Raw genomic sequence first — 21,710 nt, forward strand, 5'->3', positions numbered from 1 at the left:
CAGCAAATGCTTAGATCAAATTTGTTTCCAATCCCCTCTGATCTTATCTGGAATCTCAATCCTTCCTGCCCTATAGTGGGTGCCAAACAAAACTACTGTGGTTTACGAATGGTACTGCCCAGTTTAGTGCTCCCACTAGTTCATAGACGCTTCAAACATACTGCCGCTTGCTTTGATGCTTGCTTGCTCACCCACTCCCTCTCTGCTTTCCCCTAGGGTGAGATGGAAAGGGGAATTCGAGGCAAAAAAGGTAAACATCACAGGATGAGATAAGAAAACTTTACTGGACACAGCAATGAGGTAAGCAAACAAACATTAAAAGCAACAATGTACAAAAGAGAGAGCGATTCACATGCAAAAATTCTTAACTGCAGAGCTCCACCGACTCCACTGCAACCAGTCCACCCTGACTGAAAGGAATTCCTTCTCCCTGAAGGTACCACCTCCTCTTACCAATGAGGTGAGGTGATACAGAATAAGCTCTCGGTCCTAGCCCCCCCCTCACTATTGCAAAAATGAACCCTGTTCTAGCTCCAGCCAGAATAAATATTAACTGGGGGTCTCAAAAACTTCACACACAGTGCACATTTTGGTATTAATAACAATATATATCAATACATATTATTAACAATATGTTTTGTGGTGATACCCATCAATATCTAAACACATTTCTTTCTGTGAATAGGTATCAATGATGTGATGATGCAGGACACTTGGCATAGTGGCACCCACCACACTCATTGTAAAGATTTAGATGGTCAAAACTGGGTTTATTTACAAAGAATTTCATGCATGACAACTGATTCTTCAAAAATTATATAAAATATATTTAAGAAAAGGATGACATTGCATATTTGTATTAACAACAGTGAAAGAAGAGGAAAACACTAAAAAGCTTAACTCAAGCCAGCAAATAGTTGCACTGAGGTAAATTTACAAAACAACCAACTCTTGTAACTGATTAGAGCTAAACAGCAGTTCAAATCTCCAAGCCAAGATGTGACACCTGCAGAAGAGCCAACCACTATTCCTTGATATTTTGAAGTAGCTTTAATAAATGAGACTCAATAACCTGCTGAACTAAAGCAGAGAAAGAGATGAGGTTAGTATTTATTTTTTCTGTATTTTCAGAGTTATACTGTTTTTTCTAGCAGATATCTGCTTGTCCTGCAATCATTTAATAAAAAACCAGACATGTATAAATTCACTCTGTGACTAAATCAGTATTCCTTCAAAAAATAAAAGCCTTATATAATGTGAAAACAATACACCCAGATAGGCAAACCATGTTTTTAGGGGTCAGCAAGAGTTTTTTGGTTTGAATAGACTGATAGCACATGAAAAGCAAATTTTTAGCCTACAAAGAGAAAATAGGCAAAAAAATTTATAAGAAACTTCTTCTGTGAAGTACTACTTGGAGATTGAGCTCTTGAAGCAGTCTTCTATGTAAAGTCCTGTGAAGTTGTGCTGTGCTGGTTTCAGCATAGGTTTCAGCTGGGGTAGAGTTAATTTTCATCTCACTGGTTGTCATGGGGCTGTGTTTTGGATTTGTGCTGAACACAGAGTTGATAACATAGAGATGTTTTTGTTATTGCTGAGCAGGGTTTGCATAGAGCCAAGGCCTTTTCTGCTTTTGGTACTGCCGCACTGGGGAGGGGATTGGAGGTGCTTGGCAGGCTGGGAGGAGCCAAAGCCAGGACAGGTGACCCCAGCTGACCAGAAGAATACTCCAGACCATGTGACATCATGCTCAGTGTATAAAGTGGGGGAAAGAAGCAGGAAAGGAGGGGACATTTGTGGTGATGTCATTTGTCTTCCCAAGTAACCACATAAACCAGGCATGATGGGGCTCGGCTCTCCTGGAGATGGCTGAACACCTGCCTGCTCATGGGAAGCACTGAATTAATTCCTTGGTTTGTTTTGCTTGTGTGAACAGCCTTTGCTTTCCCTATTAAACTTTTTCTCTTCCTGATCTCTCTGGTGGGGAAGTGGAGCTTGGCTGCTGCCTGGGGTTAAACCATGACACTGGCTCATTCATAAGCACAAGGCTGTGCTCGGGGAAGCTACACATAGAGTGCTGGGCTTACTTTTTGATTCCATTCATTTCTGTAATGGCAGACATTTCACAGCTTTCAAAATGACAGCAGCAATGAGGGAAAAAAAACCAACAAGGAGTCCCTTCTTTGCTTCTGGTTTCCATAACCAAGCCAGATAGTACAATACACTGATTACTGTCTGCCTTCAAGACAAACTAGAGCTAGAGCTGATCTGAGTGAAGAATGTTCAGCAAACTACATAACATCATGCCAGTCAAGTAGGGTGACGGGTTCAGGCCTTACCTGAGTCATGCCTGCATCAGCCCTACGCACCATTATTTGTCTCCAGTCATACAGAGCCAGGTCAGGGACATTTTCTTACCAAGTACCTGACTTTCTGGAAGAAGAATGGAAGCTCCTACCCATTTTGGCCTGATGCATTTAGGATTATTAAGACTTGTAGGACAGGTAACATGTTAAGAGCTGCAAAACCTCTACTAGGCCACTACAGCAGCTACATAAATGAGGAGCTGCAAAAATTAATTTTTTTTTCAAAGGGTACTCACCACTCCGATAGCCCAAGGCTACAGCCAAATCCATGGAATTATAGCCAGCATCTGTTTCAATAGTTGGATCAGCACCACTTTCTAAGTAAAACAGGGATAGAATCTTGTATTTCTGACAATGAGAACTGATCGTACATTATTAATGATAATTTGGTTTGGACTGTCTGCTTACCAAGAAGAATTTTTACACATTTCACATGGTTCCCATGTACTGCATATAGCAAGGGTGTCCCTCCATTCTGCAAAAGTGGAGAATTGCCTCAGACACTTAATGATTAAGCAGTCTGCAACTGTAATTCCTTAACATATGAATATGCTTCCATGTACCAGTAAGAGACTTCCTAGTTTTTTTAAAAATGAGATTCAGTTTTAGATCTTCAAAACTTTCATCATTTTTGTATATTGTTCAAATGCTAAGGTCACACTTCTACAAGAAGTCACCATTAGTCTCATTCTCTTTCTACCATGAAGTCAGAACTAGTAGCATCAACTTCTATCCTATTATGGAAGTTTTGAAACTCTCAGGTATTTCAGAAGAGGCAGAACAATTTTTAAACTCAGGCCAGTGCTATGGCCAGTGCTTCAATTTTCTGACCAAAGCACTCTCTGACTAAATTCAAGCTAGAATCTTACCCAGTCATACTCATTGACATCTACTCCACAGTCGAGCAGCATTTTGACAATATCAGTGTATCCTTTACTGCAGGCCAGTGAGAGGGCACTTTCTCGCCCCTTGCCCAGAATCTGAGGATCTGCACCCTATTGAAATAAAGTATCAATTTAAAAAAATAAGCAAATTCGAGGTTTTACATAGACCTTAACTTTAAAACTTTTAAACTTGTAGCAGCATTGACAAACTTAGGAATACAAACTAAAAAGTAAATGAATTAAAAATCAATTGTGATTTTTTCCTTACATTCTGGAGGAGAAATTCCACTACTGCTATCTGCCCATGAGCTGCAGCCCACATCAGAGGGGTAAATCCTTCTTCATCCTTATGATTGATTAAATTTTCTGTTCAGAGAAAAATATATAACTTAGTAATCCTTTTCTCACTGCACTGTATCAGCTGGTGAAATGTGTTGATGGTAACATTTATTCACCAGGAACCAGTGTGACCTGTCATTCTCAACTTTAAAAACAAAATTCTGTCCCAGTGGTGGTGGTAGTATCTCCAGCCAAGAAAGAAAAACACATCCAACTGACCAAAGAAAAATTTCAGCCTTTAGTTTAGTAAAAAAATTTAAGTTTTAATTTAGAAAATTTAAGTTTTTAAGCTCTATAATTCAAACTCTGTTTTTACTCAGAAAATGACAAGTTGCCTGTAATCTGGGCTTCACCTTTGCAAAGAAGATAAAGGATGTTTGAAAAATAAAGAGGTACATCTTGTATTACTGTAGACTGTTTTTTTTTTTCAATAGAGTGAGTCACACAGTTTTGTAAAGAATAAGCTTGTACAGCAATACAGATAAAACAATTCCATTCCCAACAACGTTTGTGTAATCAATAAGGTGGTCTGTGAAAACAATTAATGTCTACATCGAGTGCAGCTGGAAGAAAAGAAGAACTTCTTTTAACAACTGGCTGACAAATATTTCATCTGGTTTTTTTTTTTTTTAAATATCTAAGTACTTTATAAATCCCATGCTTATCATAGCACCAAAATAAGCATTTTTAACTGCAACCAACACTCCAGAATTGATTTGCTTTTCATATACATGGCTCATTACAAAATATTTAGACTCAGTGACTCATTACCAGTTTTCCAGTAACCATTTCAAAAATGATGCACTGAGAGCATGGGTGATTACTATTAGTGCAGTAAGAATACACTATTAATGTTACTAAATTCGTAAATATGTTAGGGAGAGCTGAAATTTTGTATATGTACTATGGACACACAAATGCCACACTATTCAGAATGTGTATTACTATAAGACTGCAGGGGTGAGCCATGGCTTCCATTAGCAACATGCAGGTCTTTATGCTGATTGATTAAATAGAATTGGAAAGCCACCATTAACAGAAGTATGTTTTAAATGATAAAGTAAAAATAAAACTAACTAAACTGCTGTGACAGAACTAACATATTCTTTCGTAGTACCAGGGATTACCTATATAGCTAGAGAACAGGGAGATGAAGGGATTTACCTACTGCTATTAACTTTAATGTTTTAATTTAAAATGCAAATGATACAGTGAGCGAGTAATAGATTGGTATAAAACAATAGTCCACATCTGCAAAGAATAGATACATCAAATGTCCTCCAATTTGTATCAGAATTGAGGACTTTATAGCTTTGGTGAACAGGTCAAACACAAGAGCATATAAATGGCCCAAAGAAAAAAAGAAGGCATTTAACCTCCTTCTGTCTCACCTTGTTCAATACGCGTGGCCAGATATAACATTTCTCCCTGAGCAGCCAGCTGATGAACTGATAAAGCTGCAAAAAAGGAAGCAAAAGCATGTGTTACACCAGTTTTCATTCTGCTCTATTTAGAGCTGAGCATAACATGTCCACTGGCTTCAGCAATACAGAACTTGGAATTGAGAGTGTAGCTGATTTCACTTTATGCTCTGAACTTACATCACAATTAAACATTGAAAATTTTCTGAAGAGTTTCATAGGTTTAGGTAATTTTTATACCAATGCAGCAGTCATTCTTGAAAGCAAGGATACTTCCCACACTGACTCTTTACAAAGTAACATGCTCTCTTCACTGCTGTTTGGTCAGCAACCCAAGATTACTTTAAGACCGATTTATTAAATGAAAATAAACGAATTTTGATAAATTAAGCATGTTTAATTTAAAAATCACACTTGAATCATCAGAAGACCTGTCCTACTAGTCAACAAAGAAAGCCTCTAATGTGACTCTCACTCACTACAATGTGGAATAGATCAGACATTACAAAACTATAACTTGATATATAAAGGGGAAAACAAAGATTGCAGGGTTTTTTTGTTATTTCAGAGATTATGAAGAAATAACCTCCAATCCCACAGAAAACTGCATGGGTGCATAGTTTTGATAACTGCAACTTGGAGCAGGCCTGAAACGTAATCAAGAGGCTAAATGTAATAAACTATCCACATGATGTAGTAACAAAATTAGCTAATGATTATATTAACTGTAAATGTTCACTGTCCTCCTGCAAGTTACTACATGAAAGTTGAGTTTGCTCAGAAAGATGGCGTATTTTGTTCAGTGGCCTATGCTGCACCTCCCAATTAATTTTTTCCATGCAAGTAGCATTTTTCTTCAAAAAAAACCTGACTTGCATTTTATTGAGAAAATAATTTACTGACAAAGTAAATTACAGCAAATTAATTTAAAAGTGCAATGCTTGACAATTCAGAAAAAAACCCCACCAGAAATAATGTTTCCTTGATTTTCAAGATCTGTGACAATCATGACACTTGTAGTATTGTATACTTACAATACATCTTAAGTATCCTGCAGCATTTACCAATCACCTAATTTTAATATGCACAAGTTCTCAAAACATGGGCATTAAGTACATTAACTTACAACTCAGAATCTAATTTTTAAAATTTAAAATGTATAGGAAAGGGTTTTTCTGGTTTTTTTTTTTTTTTTTGCTTCTGGAAAATAAACTTCAGTCATTAATTCCATACATCAGGTGGATGACTATTTTATGGTTGGACCCATGTGAAAATAGACAAGACTATCTCAGTGTTTTTCTCCTACCTTTAGGTTCATTGCAACACCAAAGAAAAAACTGCACAAATTTGTCAAGCATCCAACACAGAGTTCACAAAATAATTATTAATAGAAAAGCAGAAAGATACTTACAGTTTACAAGTAGAGGTGTTGTAGAGACTTCATTTCCCCTGTGTTTGTTAGTTAGTGTAGTTGATTGTTTTATTGGTGAGAAATGCTTAGTAGTTGATGGAGTATAAACATGTCTTACTTGGATACCAGGGGAAGGAGAAGTGTGGCTGTTGCATTCAGCTACATTGAACAAAAACCAGAGAGGATTTCAGTACTAATAAGAGCATTAAAAGCAAGCCATAGATTCTAATTCAAACTGTAAAGCACCACTATCACAAAACCTTTAAAATCCATGTTAAGAAAGCTTTGTGACATGTTCTTTTCCCACTGTGTATTGTGAAAGCTGAAAAAAGGGCTGCATTAATTTCTAGCATAAAACAATTACGCTACTTCATACGTTCAATATGGCATAATGTCACCCAGAGACAAGTTAGTATCTAAATGAGGTAAGCCTTTGTCTAGATTTTTCAACATGCCTGGCACAGACTTATTATGTAAGAAGGCTCTACTTGTCATCTTCTTATAAACACTCTCCAAGGCAATAACATGATGCAGCTCTGGTCAGACATGCACTCAGGTACCTGCTCAGCCTTTGCCTGCTCCCTAACCAGTCCACTGCACAAGTGGAGACAACTTTCATTAACTTTCTCCACCAGGGCTCTTCTCACTCCTGGATAAAATTTTAACAGCATTATGAATGCCTGATGAATACTTATCCAGCAGGAAGACAGGTTCCACACTAACTTACATAAAATGCAACAGCAGGTCACCGCTTAGAATTCAAGAAGTCATTCACTACTGATGTGTTCCTTCGTATTAACTTTTCTTGCTTTCTCCTAGAAGCTAATGGCATTTTATTACAGAATAAATTTATATGTTGTCCTGGCTTCTAATTCTTAAAAGTAGCTTTTGGTTTTGAGATTAAATACTTAAAAGACATATTGAAGGATTAAAATCCATATTGGCTTAATTGATTTGACACCAGTGTGCACCAGTAATTAATGACTAGAAGCTAATTAACACACACACTGAATTAACACCATAGAGAACTTAAAATGCATAAATAAAAACATAAATGCAAGCACAAATTCAGGGAGACTAATTAAAATAAGTAGAGTGTAACAGGAAACAAAATTATGTTTTGTGTGCCAATCAAACAGCTACAACTGACTGTGTTGAATTAAGATTACCACAGATTTGACCTGTGTTCCCTGGATTTGCAGGACTACTTCTAAGGGACCTACAAATGTTACCTAAGAAAAGCTACCCTATTGCTGATGGGTGTAAATCTGCCACTCAGACCTGCAGCTCTGCTAGTAAGCACTTGGGGCAAAATCAAAAAAGTTTGAAAACTACAATGGCTGAACTTCAGCCAATCAACACAAGTCAGTGAAACCATGAAGATTCAGAGGAGGCCTGTGTCTGCATTTGTTACAGGAAACAAGTCACATTGACTTCATGAAAAGATACACCACAAATGGTCTGAAATATGACAGCAAGTGCTAGAAACCACAATTGGTAAGGGGAAGTAGTAGAAGTCCTAATTTTGTCAATATCCTTAGCTGTGAAAAAGCACAGATCAATTCTGATGAAGCTGCCCAGCAGTGGTGGGATTAGCTGCAGGGACCAGCCCTGGAGCAGCATTTGCTTTTGAGTAGTGTGAAGCTACAGTAGCAAGCCCATTGCTAGGACCAGAGGCTTTGTACAGCCACAGTGACAAAACACATGTGGCCTATGTTATCTCTCATCACCCTCATGAAAAGATACAACATGTTGCTGAAAGTTACTGAAGTGTTCATAAAGTGCTTTTACTAGTGTTTTGTATAGAAGCATACTGCTGTAGGACATACCATACAGAAGCTGCTTGTTTTCCTAATTAGCATCAGCTCTTACTAGCTTAAAAGACTTTTTGTGCCCCTGATTTTTCAATTAATATAAGTATCTAAAATGTAGTATAAAATTAATCTTGGAGAAAACTTTTATATTAATTATCTATTAAGTATATAACAAAAATGTTAGAAGAACACATCTTAGAATACTGACCAATACACATATAAGACAGAAGCTCTTTTTTTACAAAACATAACAACATGATGACACAGTACACAGATAATATTTTGTACCATAAATTCAACCTTTAAATAAGACAGATGCGACTTCAAGGTCAGAGTTGACTTGATCTTGAATATTTTTACTGTCCTCCTCATTCAAAGACTTCACAAATCGTGAGCAGACATTCATATCAAATCTATTGGGCAAAATGAATTTCATCCCCATGGTGACACTCTGAGCTGGGCCTTCCTCTGTGCTTGTGTCAATCTGATGCTCCACTTTAATGTCTGGCATGGGTGGAAGGCTGTAGCTGGTGGTACATTCTTCCACAATTAACTGGGCCCCGACATCTAAGTTCGTTGAAGATGCCATGATCCCAGTCCTGAACAAGTTTCATGCAAAATGCTGCTTCACTGTTTCCAGCCAGGAGCAATTCTGGCCAGCCAAGCCAAATTTTCTGGACAAACTGCAACTGAACAGACATAACACTGGTTAAGAACATTCTGGTAAAACAATACATAAAAAAACCATCAAACTTTATAAAAACTTATGACATTTAGTTTGGTCAGTCAAAACACCAGCGAAATTTCAATCCTGTTGCTGTCGCCAAGTTAGTGACCAAAACCTCCATTTATGTTTCAGCACCTGGATGTTTAAACCAAACTGCATTATTAAGCCAGTAAGAGTTTCCTCCATGTGAAATGATGTTTCAGAATATTTGCCTAGTTGCAACAAAAAACCCCACACGACAACCAGATTTATACCAAGCTAAGAACAAGGTATAATATTACTTTATTTCCCAGAAATATCAGACTTGAGGGAAAAGTTAAAGCGACTTTAAGCTCCCTTATGTCTTTTGCAACCTGAGTAAAATAAACCGCTTCTACCACACACGTAGGAAAAAAAACAAATCCCTTTAAACCGATAATGGCAACCCCAGATTACCCGTGGCTTGTTCACAGTACCGCGGGAAGTCTGGGACGGGGCCGCGCTTCGCGCGGCTCCCGACACGTCTGGAGCCGTCCCCTCTCCCTGAGCCAGTCCGTGAGGGCAAGTCCGTGAGGGCAGGTCCGTGAGGGCAGGTCCGTGAGGGCAGGCCCGAGGCCGAGACGCCCGGCCTCACCTCGGCTTTCAGCCGCCGCCGCCGCCGGAAGTGGGGCCTCGCCGCCCCGCCGAGTGGCCGGCGGCAGGCGCGCTCTGATGACGCGCTGCCGGTGCTGCCGCCATCTCTCCTCGCGGCAGGCGCGGCGTGTCCCGTGTGCGCGGAGACCGGCGGCGCTTCCCGAGCTTCTCCCGCTGAGCACCCCCGGCCGGCCCCGCGCCCCTGCGCCATGGCCGCGTACAAGCCAGTGGTGGTCCAGGCGTGCCCCAAGCTCGGGGAGAGGATCACGCAGGACACGCTCTACTGGCGGGGATACAAGGTAGGAGGAAATGGCCCGAGAGTTCGCAGTTACTGCCCCAGAATGCCTTCTTTTACTACTTTCAGGCAATTAATTTTTTTTTTTAAACAAGTACAAGTTAGTTTTTAAGGTCAGAACACATAACTAATGGGCAAGTTGTAACGCGTGAATTGGAAAAAATTAAAAGAGCAGCCTGTAGGAGTAGCCTGTCAGAAGTGAAACTCACTATCATTATACCTAAAAAACGTTTTGATTCCAGTGGAGTCTTCAGTTCTTTGTAGGAAAAATGGCTTTTATTTTGCTGTTTTCATACTCGATGGTGTGCTTATGTGTATTTAATGGTCTTTATCGCAACTGTTTAGACACCTGTTCAGATAAAGGAATTCGGTGCAGTAAATAAAATTGACTTCTCCCCAGTCCCGCCATATAACTACGCTGTCACAGCATCCTCGAGGGTAAGTGGCTTTTTTGAGGCTTTTATGCTGTTGTTCTTCAGCCGGTATCTCACCAGAAGATGTAATGCCCTCGTGTTTTGGCAGATCCACATCTATGGCCGTTACTCCCAGGAGCCCATCAAGACGTTCTCTCGCTTCTGGCACGCGGCGTACTCTGCCACCTACCGGGACGACGGGCGCCTGCTCGCCGCGGGCAGCGAGGACGGCAGCATCTCCCTCTTCGACGTCAGCGGCAAAGCACCGCTGAGGCAGTTCGAGGGTCATACCAAGTAAGGCGGAATTGGTTTGCTTTGTTTGCGTGCAAAAGCTTCTTTGCTGTATTTGCACGCCACACACTCATCACACACCGGATGGTTTCACCTTAAAGATTGTCTTGTTCCAACCCCCGTGCCACAAGGCAGGAACACCTGGTGCTAGACCAGGTTGCTCAGAGCCCCATCCAGCCTAGACTTGAACGCTGCCAGGGAAGGGGCATCCCCATCTTCTCTGGGCAACCCATTCAAGTACCTCAGCAATATATGGTATTTATGTTGAATTATATTTGTATGTCTACTTCACATGTTACTGAAAATCTGAGTAAAACTGATTTACGTTGCTGACGACTGTCTCATGTAGATCTTACTGGAAAGTAGATTTAAGTTAAACTTGAAATGGGAGTTTTAAAAGAAATTCTAAATATGAATCAAGTATGTAGAAGAGTAAATACATTTTCTTTTTCATGTAGGCGTCTCTTAATATGTTGTGTAGATAGTCTTGTGAGTACATTGCATTGATAAGCACATTTTATTTGATGATGGTAGGAAAAGAGTTCTAAAATATGTCTAAACAAAAACAATGAAGAAATATACCAGGAAAAGCAGGAATTACTTAAAAAGCTCCAAAAACAAAACTGCATAATGGTAGCGTGGGGTGAGGAAGAAGTTAGGTGTTCTGATGAATCAGTGACGAGAAGACAGTGGTAATGCTTCAACAGGTTTCTGTGCTATGAAAAATCAGTGCGTATTTTATCTACATAGAACAACAAGAATCCCCCTTTCAGTGGGAAATAGCCAGACTGACCTTGAGAGTGTTTCTGTTTGAGGTCTGTTTGCAAATTGGGTGTTACATTCTAATGGCTGGGTTAACTGCATACCTGCGCACTCCTGCATTTGCATACCTGTGTGCTCTGCCAACATCTGTTGGGATATTATGGTGATAATAAAGACTTCAATAGTGATGTTAAAGGACAAGAAGATTGTTCAAAGCAGCCATACTTGAAATTTGCTGTTATTAAGTGAGGCTTTGTGAATTCTGATATTAAACACTGCACCTCTAGGTGAGAGTACTTTAATGATCTCTTCATACAGACTCTTTTTGAAACATGAATATATTTTAACTTTGGGTATTGTGGACTTTGTTTTCTAGGCCAGTTCATCTAGTGGGATTCCTGTCCGATAAATACCGAATATTTTCTGGTGGTGATGATTATTCATCAAATTTGTGGGATATTCCAAGTGCCACAGAAATCATCTCTTACAGTGAACATACTGACTATGTGAGATGCGGCTGTGCAAGTAAAGTGAATACAGATGTCTTCATAACAGGTTTGGTTTTATTTTTTATTTATACTTCTTTTGGATTGAATTGAAGAAAAATGCTGAAAGACAGTTGTCGATACAGTAAGGTCATATTTATTGTATTTTAGTCATGAAGGATCAATCTGCCTGTGCAATGCCTACTTTGTTGTTTCCCTTTTTTTTGCTTGTTTTTTAAGCTTGACACTGATATTCTAGGGGAAACTGCAGGAGCTGCGTTTTAACATCTTTCTAGTTTAGTCTGTTAGGGTTAACAGAACTTTTGAAAGAAAATATTGTGAATGTATCCTTTGGCTAGGAGTGACTGAAATGTTGTACCAAGTTTCTGGAGCAGGACACTAGTCTGTACAGCCCGTAACTGTCAGATTCAAAAAGGTGGAGTTACTTGGAGCCAGTTGCTTTTGGTTTTCCTAGCAGTAGCTTTGTATCAATCTGTGGAAAACTGTGAAAAAAACCTAACATTCCTTTTTTCATGAGGCACAAGAAGCTAGGTTTCATCAGGGTGCTTGATACTTATTATTATAGATACACTTGATTAATGGAAGTGAAATGAAATGAAAACAAATTACTTTTACAGACTGACTTGTAGTTAGGGCTAGAATTAGAAAATTTGTTGCCCCAAGGCTGTAAACTAACCAAGGTAAATCACAAGGTGTTTTTACATGTATGGTTTAAAACTATTGCTATTAGCCAGGAACTCCTTTAGATTGTAGGATACAGCTATTTTAGTTCCTGAACTAGTTGAAATTATGAAACTGATTTATGCTGGTGTTTGCAGGTTCCTATGATCACACTGTGAAACTGTTTGATGCACGAACAAAGAGTAGTGTCATGACAATAGAACACGGCCATCCTGTGGAGAGCGTGCTTCTCTTTCCATCTGGTGGACTTCTGGTATCTGCAGGTAATTCTCTAAAATCAAATACATCAAATATCTCTTCGGTAGTGCTCATTTGAGGAGTACTTCAGCTACTTGCTTTTTGTGTGGTGTTTTAGTTTGATAATGAAATGGTAAGTGATGTAATAGTTGGATTTCTTAAATATCTTCTGTAGGAATCTGTTTTATGTGGCAGGTGCAAGTAGGGGTCTTTCCTTTTTGTCTTTGTTTTGATATTCTTGTAGTTTCCACTTCCCCCCCACCCCCAAAGTAATTTGTAATAACAAAATGCAGACTCTAATTGGCCCACTTCTAAAGTGAAGGAATTAACATACTTAGGTTTTGAAAGGATGGGACGTGTCTTTCTCGTCATGTTGACAAGCTTTTTTAGTCTCTTGTTGCAATTGTATCAGAGGTACTGTGTTGGGATCCATCCCCGTACAGGTCACCAACTGACCGTCAGTTTATCATCCTTCTGTAAGACTTTCATACCTTCTCTCTGTGAGTTCTCACGGGCAGCTCCTTGCAACACTGACTCCTTTTCTCTCTCTTCTGCACAGCCAACTGACTTCTACTCGTGCATGTCATGACTGCCTGACCCTTTCTGTCCCTAGCAGCACATACTAACCCTTACTGTCCCTAGCATGACCACCTGACCCTTGCTCCTCACAGCAGCACAGTCAACTGACTCCAACTCTCCTCTTAACGAGCTAATCCACTCTTTTATAACACCCATCCTTATTGGACCATCCTTATTGGACGCAGCTGTGACCTATTAAGGCCAGGCCTGTTCCTACTCTTTGATAATTACAGCTGCAACTCCTCAGGGACAAGATTGCCTTCAGCACTATCTCTATTCTCTAACAATCCATCCTTCCACAGTACTGTAGCCCCATAGTTTATAAATTTTTTTTTTTTTTTGGTAATGAGTATGGTTGGAAAATGGTTGCATCATTCAGGTCCATTCAGAATGACCTTAAAAAAGAGCAGGCAGGCTTGTGCCAGGAGATGGAATGGGAGAGGATGGTGAGTAGGTACAGAAAGCTGTTAAGAGGTAAAGGTACCTGTGAAGGAAATACTGCATCACTCTGTGAAAACTTCTTCAGAGAAGTATAAATATGTACATATATAAGACCGTTTTGTATGCTTCCTCTTTACAGGAGGTCGATATGTCAAAGTTTGGGATGTATTAAAAGGTGGACAGTTACTAGTTTCACTTAAAAATCACCATAAAACTGTGACTTGTCTGTGCCTGAACAGCTCTGGACAAAGATTATTGTCGGGATCCCTTGACAGGTTTGTATATTTTGTGGCTTCCTTATGTTTGCATTCTTTAGGACTTTTTTCTTTGAAAGGTATTATTAGTTCACATCACTGTTAACCTGTGTATGGTTTTTGGGCTTTATTTGAGAGTATGTTTTGGGGCCAAGGTACCTACTGCGAAGCTGTCCCTGCTTTTGCATGGGCCTTGGTCTAAATGAGCTTTATAATGTTCCTTCCAACTCAAACTGTACCATGAATCTATGATCCAACTTAACCTTTTCCTCTTACTAATCTAAATATCAATAAGGATTATGTGTGCCATTTGGGCACACACAACTTTTTTACCTTGTGATTTGCCTTGGTTAGTTTCACATATGGGGAACTCCTGAGTAAGTGTTCAGTTTTTTAAATCTCTAATCTGATCTTTCCAGTCTTTGGAAGTTAACTATTCTTAACTTTAAATAGAGTTTAAATATCTAAAAATGTATTAGTATTTACTTTTTAAAAGCTTTTTAAAAGCTTTTGCTTCTTGTACCCAAGAGTGCTTGTGAACATCACCTCTTCGCTTTTTTGTTTGGTTTCAGTTGATGAGTACTGGTAGTTGTTGTCTTGTCTCTGAGACATTAGAAATACGAACTGATCTGAAGTGACAGTAGATCTGTTTTCCTCCTTCCTCCTGTATTTCCTTGGCTACCTCAGGCTTTATAATTACATAACACTAGATTTTGTCCTTGTAAGATAATATTTTGTTTTCCAATTCATTAAATATTTCATGCTTCCAACCAAATCCTTAAGGGGCAGCTGGATACAAGAATTGTATGGATTTACTCCCAGATACTGCTAGTAAATCTTGTATTTAAAATTTAAGAACAAACTTGAAGAGATGCTGTCTTAGTGTTTTCCTAAGACGCATTTCTGAATTCAGATAGTCACTACAGCTGCCTTCAATTTCTTCTTCTGTTTTTGCCCCATTTTCACCTTTTTTGAGGTAAGAGCAATCCTGACTTGACTTGTGGATACCTTTTGACAGAACATTACTGTTGCAGGAGTAATACTTAAGAAGCTTAATGGTAGTCTGAGGAATGCATTGTATTAATACTCAGTTTCCTTGAATGATCTGTAGAAGATGAGAGTGATGAAGTTCCTGTAAAGTGACTACAGTAAAGCTTTACCAATAATTTTTTATCTTTACTCTTCTGTGTAGGCATGTGAAGATTTACAGTACTACATCCTACAGAGTGGTCCACAGCTTCAATTATGCAACATCCATCCTCAGTCTTGCATTGTCGGTAAGTGCATTAGAAGTCTTCCTAGACAAGTCACTAAAGTAAATAATTGTTACTTTCATGGCTATTGGCTGTTCCAGAAGAATGCTGTACATGCAAAGTAGGGTTGAATATGTTTCTCCTGTGTGACAAACACTAAGAGGTTTTAAACGTAATAGATTCAAATATGTTACCTGACTAGATCAGTACAATGTCTTGTGTTTATGAATGATAGTGTACATCATAGGGAAAGTATTCACTTTAGAAGGGAGGTCTTTTGACTTTAAGAAGATTGTACTCACCTTTTACCTTTCAGGAATGCTGTGAGTCCTTTCACATGGCAGCAATAAAAAAAAGTAGTTAATTTGTTGAGAAATTCAGAATAGGGTATGAACTTGCTTTAAAAGTTGGTGTCAGGTTGGTCTGAGGAAGAAAGAAGAAGGTTGTGAGCATAAACAAATTTGTTTGTCAAGGCATGTCTTGGAAGCAGACAGCAGAGACTCTTACTCATCAGAAGCATTTGATTTCCAGTGGATGTGATCTACTGGCCAGAAATTTGGAGGGTAGCACCAGGTTTTAAGCAATACTGTTGTCATGTGGTCCCCCTTATGTAGCCTCTGAAGGACACGTGAATGGGCCTGTGAGGGATCTTTACTACCTTTGCTACTTTACTATTGTCCTGCTCTTCTGGAATGTAGGGGAAGGTTATGTGTGGGGAGTGTCTTAATTTCCTACCATATTACCTAGGGAGCTGAGCTAAAATAAACTTGGAGTTTTTTTTCTTTTGAAGTGAAGAATCCATAGCCTTTTAAGACCCTATGCAAAATATGCAATACCTGTAGTTCAGCATCTCTAGAGTGTGTATAATACATCTTTTGAAGCTTAATCTTGTTTTCTATTGATTAAACTGTTTGAATTTTAAATGGTCATATGAGAACATTATAATGCCTTTACTGAGCTAAATCAAAGGTGGGTCTAATATCAGACGCTGCTTCCAGCTGTAGCCAGCCATAAGGAAATGCGTATAGAAAACTAAATGCAGGGCAAGTGTGTTGATATTCTCCCATATCCCATTTTTAGATGAGAAATGAACTCATCAAAGTGTAGTTTCAGTGTAATTCAATGAATTTCTATTGCATAAGCTTGTTCAGTCTCTCCTTGAGCTTGATTAAACTTCAAACCTTGTCTAGATTCCTTGACAAGGAGTTCCACATTTCTGATACTTGTGTGAAGAATTGCTCCCTGTTGTTCCACTTGAATCTTCATAAGCTTCAACTGATGCCCTTAAATGAGCCATTCACCAGCTAATCTCCATCTATGCCTGTCATAATTCTGTAGGCTTTTATTATATCCTATAATAATAGAGTGGTTTGGGTTGGAAGGGATATTAAAGGTCATCTAGTTTCAGCCCCTCTGCCCTGGGCAAGGACATTACTAGATCAGGTTGCTGAAAGCCCTATCCAGTCTGGCCTTGGAACACTTCAAGGTATGGGATATCCACAATTTTTCTGGGTGAAATTTATACTCACTTAGTTATATAAGTGAAATTACATATACCAGTGACTGATGTTTTGAACAACTTTCATTTGTTTCTCAAAATCCTGCTGTTCAATGGTAGCTTTGCTTTCTCACAGGTTCTGTTCATGCCTGCTGTATGGTATCTAATAGCCAAAGGTAGTTGTATGCTGTTGGAAAAAAACCATAACCTTTTAGTTATAGAAGGGTGTTAATGCATAACTGGGCTTGATTCACTAGTCACTCTATAATGTTGCTTATGAGCATAGCCTGGAAACTGTCCCTGCTTTGAACAAAGTATTCTGTCATGGAATTCTGTCTCAAAGAGGTGCTTTCCACCTTAAGTTATCTATGATACTGTGATTTGAACCTTATCTTGAAGTAGAAAAATATAAAAATGTTTATGATAGAGCACAAATAAAACACTACGTCCTAACTCTGTGATTTCTTTGTGCTAGCCTGAAGATGAAACCATAGTTGTAGGCATGACCAATGGGGTGCTAAATGTTAAACACAGAAAACCAGAAGAAAAGAATGAAGACTCTCATAAGAAGAGACAACCAGCATATAGAACCTATGTGAGAGGAAGAACTTACATGCCAAAACAGGTATGATGTGATAAGAAAAGATGTGCTGAAATATTTCTAAAAGATTGGTTTATTGGAGAAAGGGAAGGGAGGGAATATAAAAAATTATTCATGGTAATGTATCTAATAAATTATGTGAGTGTGTGTGTATTTGTCTTACTCTGAACTATTTTTTTTTTTTTTTTTAATTCTAGGAAGATTTCTGTGTCAGTAAGCCTGTAAAACGTGTTTTGAGAAAATATGACAAGCTGCTCAGGAGCTTTCAGTCTTCCAAGGCTCTTGATGCAGTACTGGAGGTGAGACACTGGTTTTTCTTCTTGTCAGAGTTTTGTGCTGCCACCTGATGTTCATTTTCCCTGTGTGGTATACTAATTTTATTTTAGTGTATAACTAGAAAGGTGTCTAAGTTGGGTTCCATTTTGGTTTTGCTGATACCAGCACTTTGTTGTGTGTAAAGATGTTGCTTTGGTACTAAACTCTTCTTATATGTGTTCAGCCACCCATCATGCTTCATACCCCTGAAGTCACGGTTGCAGTCATGCAGGAGCTGCATCGCAGAGGAACACTGAGAAGTGCACTTGCAGGCCGAGACGAGAAGCAAGTTAATCTCCTGCTTACCTTTGTGGCAAGGTATTATTTTAACATGAGTTCCCTCTGACTGTTTTGACACTTCTGTTTCCTAATAACTTGCCACAGAGTTTCAACAGATCACTGGTAGAACACTGGTACTCCTGGACTCTCACATGCCTTTTCCATTTTGATACCAAGGTTTTGGGATAGGTTTGAAACAGTTTACTGGTTAGCACAGAATGGTTTTGCTGATGAGACAAGACACTCTAGCCTTAGTCTGTTATTTTCTGTCTCCTTGATGAAGTTTGTGTTTTTATGTACTTGAGGCTTTTTGACACTCCAGCCCCCACTGCCTTCCTGAAAGGAAGAGGGTAAATACCACATATATGGGTTTTTTTGACTTGCATCTCTGACTGCTTTTCTGTGATGTCTCTTCATCAAGAAAAATTTGTCTGTATGCCTGTGTGAGAAAGCTGCTTGTTGGTGGTGGAGTGCAGTTGACAAAACCAGTAAAATAGGAATGTCTTCTAATTTTGCAGGCGTGTGATTGAGCCTAGATTTACTCCTGTGCTGGTGACTGTTGCTGATATGCTCACTGGTAAGATAATACAAAAAAGATTGTCAAAGTCATATAGCTAGCTTGCAAATGAGATTGAAAGTGCTACAGTTTTAAGAAACCAAACCTTAATGGCTCTGTTTATATGTGTGGACTTGGTGTCAAGAGAATGATCCAAAAAAGATATATTTCCAGATAACTTTGACCACAGTCAGGATTTGATTTGCACAGGCTCCAGGAAGCTCCTCATGGTCTCCAAGTACCTTTGATACTTCACGTTTCTGTGTTTACATAGTACAAATATCTTTCTCTTATTTGGTGAGATAAAAATAGCATTTGAGGTCATAAAAACTTCTGTTCCTGTTAGTTTGGCATACTCCTGCTGTAAGTACATACAACTTCTGCTTTCAGAACAGACAAGGTTAAAGTTTCTTATTTTTTTGGAATGTTGAAATTCTGCTAGAATCCTTAAACGTATCTCTATCTAATATAATTTTTGCAGTTTTATACATCTGTAGATTCTTAACTGATATTTTTCTTTACAGACATTTATCAGCCTGTGGTTGGGCAGTCAGCAATAGTAGATAAACAGTTCTTGAAACTTCAGCAAGCTATCGGAAAAGAAATTGACTGTCAAGAAGAACTACTAGAGGTTTTGGGAATGATGGATACACTGTTTGCTACTTTTACTAAGAAAAGAGATACGCGTCTAGAAGAGAACAAAAGTAATGGTGTCACAGAGATCATTGAAACAAATAGGAATTTCTGACACCCATCTCAACAAATTGTCACAATTGTGAACTTGAAAGACATGACCTGTTCTCCTGGTAACTTCTTATAATAGTGACTTTCAAAATAAGCCTCTCTATGTTGAAGTTCTGTCTTTTAAACTGTGTTGCTGAATAGGATTGATTACTGAAGATAGAGAAAGAGGACATTTTCAAGGTTGTCCATGCAATATTTTTCAAGCAATTTAGTTTTAAAGAATTTTATTTCAGAGTTACATTTACATGGGGATTTACATGGCCTCATTTTTGGTAGCTGCAGGGGTGGCTTCTGTGAGAAGCTGCCAGAAGCTTCCCTCATGTTTGGCAGAACCAATCCCTGGTGGCTCCAAAGATGGACATGCTGCTGGCCAAGGCTGAGCCAACTAGAAATGGTGATAACAAAGTTATTGTGCAGTTGTAATTGCGACCAGAGAAAAGCAGAGTGAGAACATGTGAGAAGGACAACCCTGTGGACACTGAGGTCAGTGAAGAAGGAGGGGCAGGAGATGTTCCAAATGCTGAGACTCCCCTGCAGCCCATGGTGAGACAGTCCTGCCCCTGCAGCCCATGGAGATCTGTGGGGAATGCAGAGATCCAACTGCAGCCCGTGGAGGAGCCCACGCTGGAGTAGGTGGATGTCTGGAGGAGGCTGTGACCCCATGGGAGACCCATGGATGATAGTATAGGGATAAAATGTTTCTAAAATCATGGGATATTCAGGGGAGTTGGAAAGAAAGGTTGGGCCTGGTAGGCCCTGGGAAAATGTTGGGCTTTACTGGATCATGTGAAACTGCACCTGTATAATCATTTAATGAGTAGGATAAATGATAAGGTTGTTAAATGTGATGATTGTTTGGTAATTGGATATGATTGTTGTTCCATCATAACAAGAATAATGAGAAACGATGTTTGGGGGAGATTACAAGAATCCATGCTTGGATGAGATCAATGTATACAATAGAAGAATATAAGTTTAATAATTAATATGTAGTTATATAACGGTAAGGGTATAAAAACATGTTCATCCTGAGCCCATGTCGGAGTCAGATTTGGGTCTGTACCCCTGACACCCAGAGTTCTTCAATAAAAGCACCTGTATATAATCATTCTGTGATTATGTGTTTCTGAACGCTAACATTCTTGGCAAACCAGGTGGGACCCTGTGAGTGCTTCTGAGCGAGTTCGCGACCCAATCACGCTCCAGCTGGCACTGAGGGATTCTCGGGAAGCCCATCGGCCGCGACCATCTCCGGTGCTCACAGTGTCCCTCTGGAGAGGTGAGGTGCTTTTACTCTGGTCTGGTACCTGCCGATAAAGCTCAGCGAAAGCTATGCACGGTTGGGTTAAAGGAATTCCTGGTATTGCCTGGGCGCCATCCATTAAGACAACTGCAGAAGCATTGCAGGCTCGGCATCTGTGGTGTATTGTAGTGGGGGTGATGATAACGAATCAGCGACACCGGTATTTCATCGGACTCAGTCAAAGCTCGCCCTGATCCTGTCTAAAACAGGAAAAAGCGGGCAGACAAAAGCAGATTGTGATTGCCCCCTTGAGACAAGGAGTAGGAGCAGAGGGGCCGGTGTTTGTAAAGGTACCTTTCTACCTTGCGGACTTGATAATTTGGAAACAATCAGCTGGGACTCATAGGGAAAATCCTTATAAAGTGGCAAGGATCATGAAAACCCAGAATCCAGACTGGAGTGATATACAAGTAATATTAGATACTTTAATGGATTCTACTGAGAAGGAGAGGGTGGTTAGGGCAGCCAAGGAAAGAGTGAGAGAAGATATCAGAAATAGGCTGGTGACAGGGATTCTAGATGATAATTTTCCAACCAAGGGTCCAGGGTGGGATCCTAATACACCCGGGGGTATGCAGAGGCTAAAGAAATATCGGAAGTGGGTCCAGAAAGGGGTTCAGAACACTATACCTAAGACTATTAATTGGGCTAAATTGTATGAGGTAAGACAGGAAAAGAAAGAATCTCCTACTGCGTTTTTAGAAAGGCTTAAGGAAGCAGTGAGAAAATACACAGATCTCCAAATAGACACAGAGCAAGTGAAATAATTAAAAATTATCAGGTACTGTTGACCACTTTTACAGTAGTCAAAGTGGCTGGAGTGGATCCCTGGATACACTACACCCAAGTGAAGAAAGTCTGTGTTGGACAGTGGACTGCACAAACTGTAGGACCAACAAAGCTGCAGATAAGATGTGTTTAACTGTTTCGAATGCTATCAGTAGTTGTGCCAATGCTCATTTTATGGTTATTAATGTCTTGGGGATGTAGAATGCAAAAAGACCAACTAACCACTCTTCATTCTAAAATGAAGAGGGAGGTACAGGCAGAAACACAGTTGATAAAGGGTTCCAATGCAATTTGGGCTGAGAATGTAATGATTGGATTAGTCAAAGACTTTCCCAAAAT

The 21,710-nt window shown here is 39.4% G+C and overlaps 2 protein-coding genes across 6 annotated transcripts; one reads left to right on the forward strand and one right to left on the reverse strand.

Annotated features, from left to right (window-relative positions):
* Positions 1 to 265: 265 nt before the first annotated feature.
* ANKRA2 (ankyrin repeat family A member 2) lies at positions 266 to 9,594 on the reverse strand. 3 transcript variants are annotated; one of them, XM_054003789.1, is made up of 9 exons: positions 9,576 to 9,594; positions 8,536 to 8,924; positions 6,422 to 6,580; positions 4,981 to 5,046; positions 3,519 to 3,616; positions 3,236 to 3,361; positions 2,775 to 2,841; positions 2,603 to 2,683; positions 266 to 1,080 (listed from the first exon to the last, which is right to left on the reverse strand). In XM_054003789.1, the coding sequence occupies exons 2-9, from the start codon at positions 8,822 to 8,824 to the stop codon at positions 1,025 to 1,027; spliced, it is 942 nt and encodes a 313-aa protein (XP_053859764.1). In that variant the 5' UTR covers positions 8,825 to 8,924; positions 9,576 to 9,594; the 3' UTR covers positions 266 to 1,024. The 3 variants fall into 3 exon arrangements, with proteins under 3 accessions (XP_053859764.1, XP_053859763.1, XP_053859762.1); XM_054003788.1 differs by lacking the exon at positions 9,576 to 9,594 and adding an exon at positions 9,418 to 9,505; XM_054003787.1 differs by lacking the exon at positions 9,576 to 9,594 and adding an exon at positions 9,398 to 9,491.
* Positions 9,595 to 9,704: 110 nt separating this feature from the next.
* UTP15 (UTP15 small subunit processome component) lies at positions 9,705 to 20,384 on the forward strand. Of its 3 annotated transcripts, XM_054003951.1 has the most exons (12): positions 9,705 to 9,873; positions 10,215 to 10,307; positions 10,392 to 10,576; positions 11,712 to 11,890; positions 12,660 to 12,785; positions 13,919 to 14,054; positions 15,226 to 15,310; positions 17,260 to 17,409; positions 17,583 to 17,684; positions 17,885 to 18,018; positions 18,498 to 18,556; positions 19,060 to 20,384. In XM_054003951.1, exons 1-12 carry the CDS (start codon positions 9,784 to 9,786, stop codon positions 19,281 to 19,283), a joined length of 1,563 nt encoding a protein of 520 aa, XP_053859926.1. In that variant the 5' UTR covers positions 9,705 to 9,783; the 3' UTR covers positions 19,284 to 20,384. The 3 variants fall into 3 exon arrangements, with proteins under 3 accessions (XP_053859926.1, XP_053859925.1, XP_053859927.1); XM_054003950.1 differs by having other exon boundaries at positions 10,215 to 10,576; XM_054003952.1 differs by lacking the exon at positions 10,215 to 10,307.
* The last annotated feature ends 1,326 nt before the right edge of the window (positions 20,385 to 21,710 follow it).

This window comes from Vidua macroura, chromosome Z (assembly GCF_024509145.1).
Source record: "Vidua macroura isolate BioBank_ID:100142 chromosome Z, ASM2450914v1, whole genome shotgun sequence".
In the NCBI taxonomy this organism is placed as follows: domain Eukaryota; kingdom Metazoa; phylum Chordata; class Aves; order Passeriformes; family Viduidae; genus Vidua; species Vidua macroura.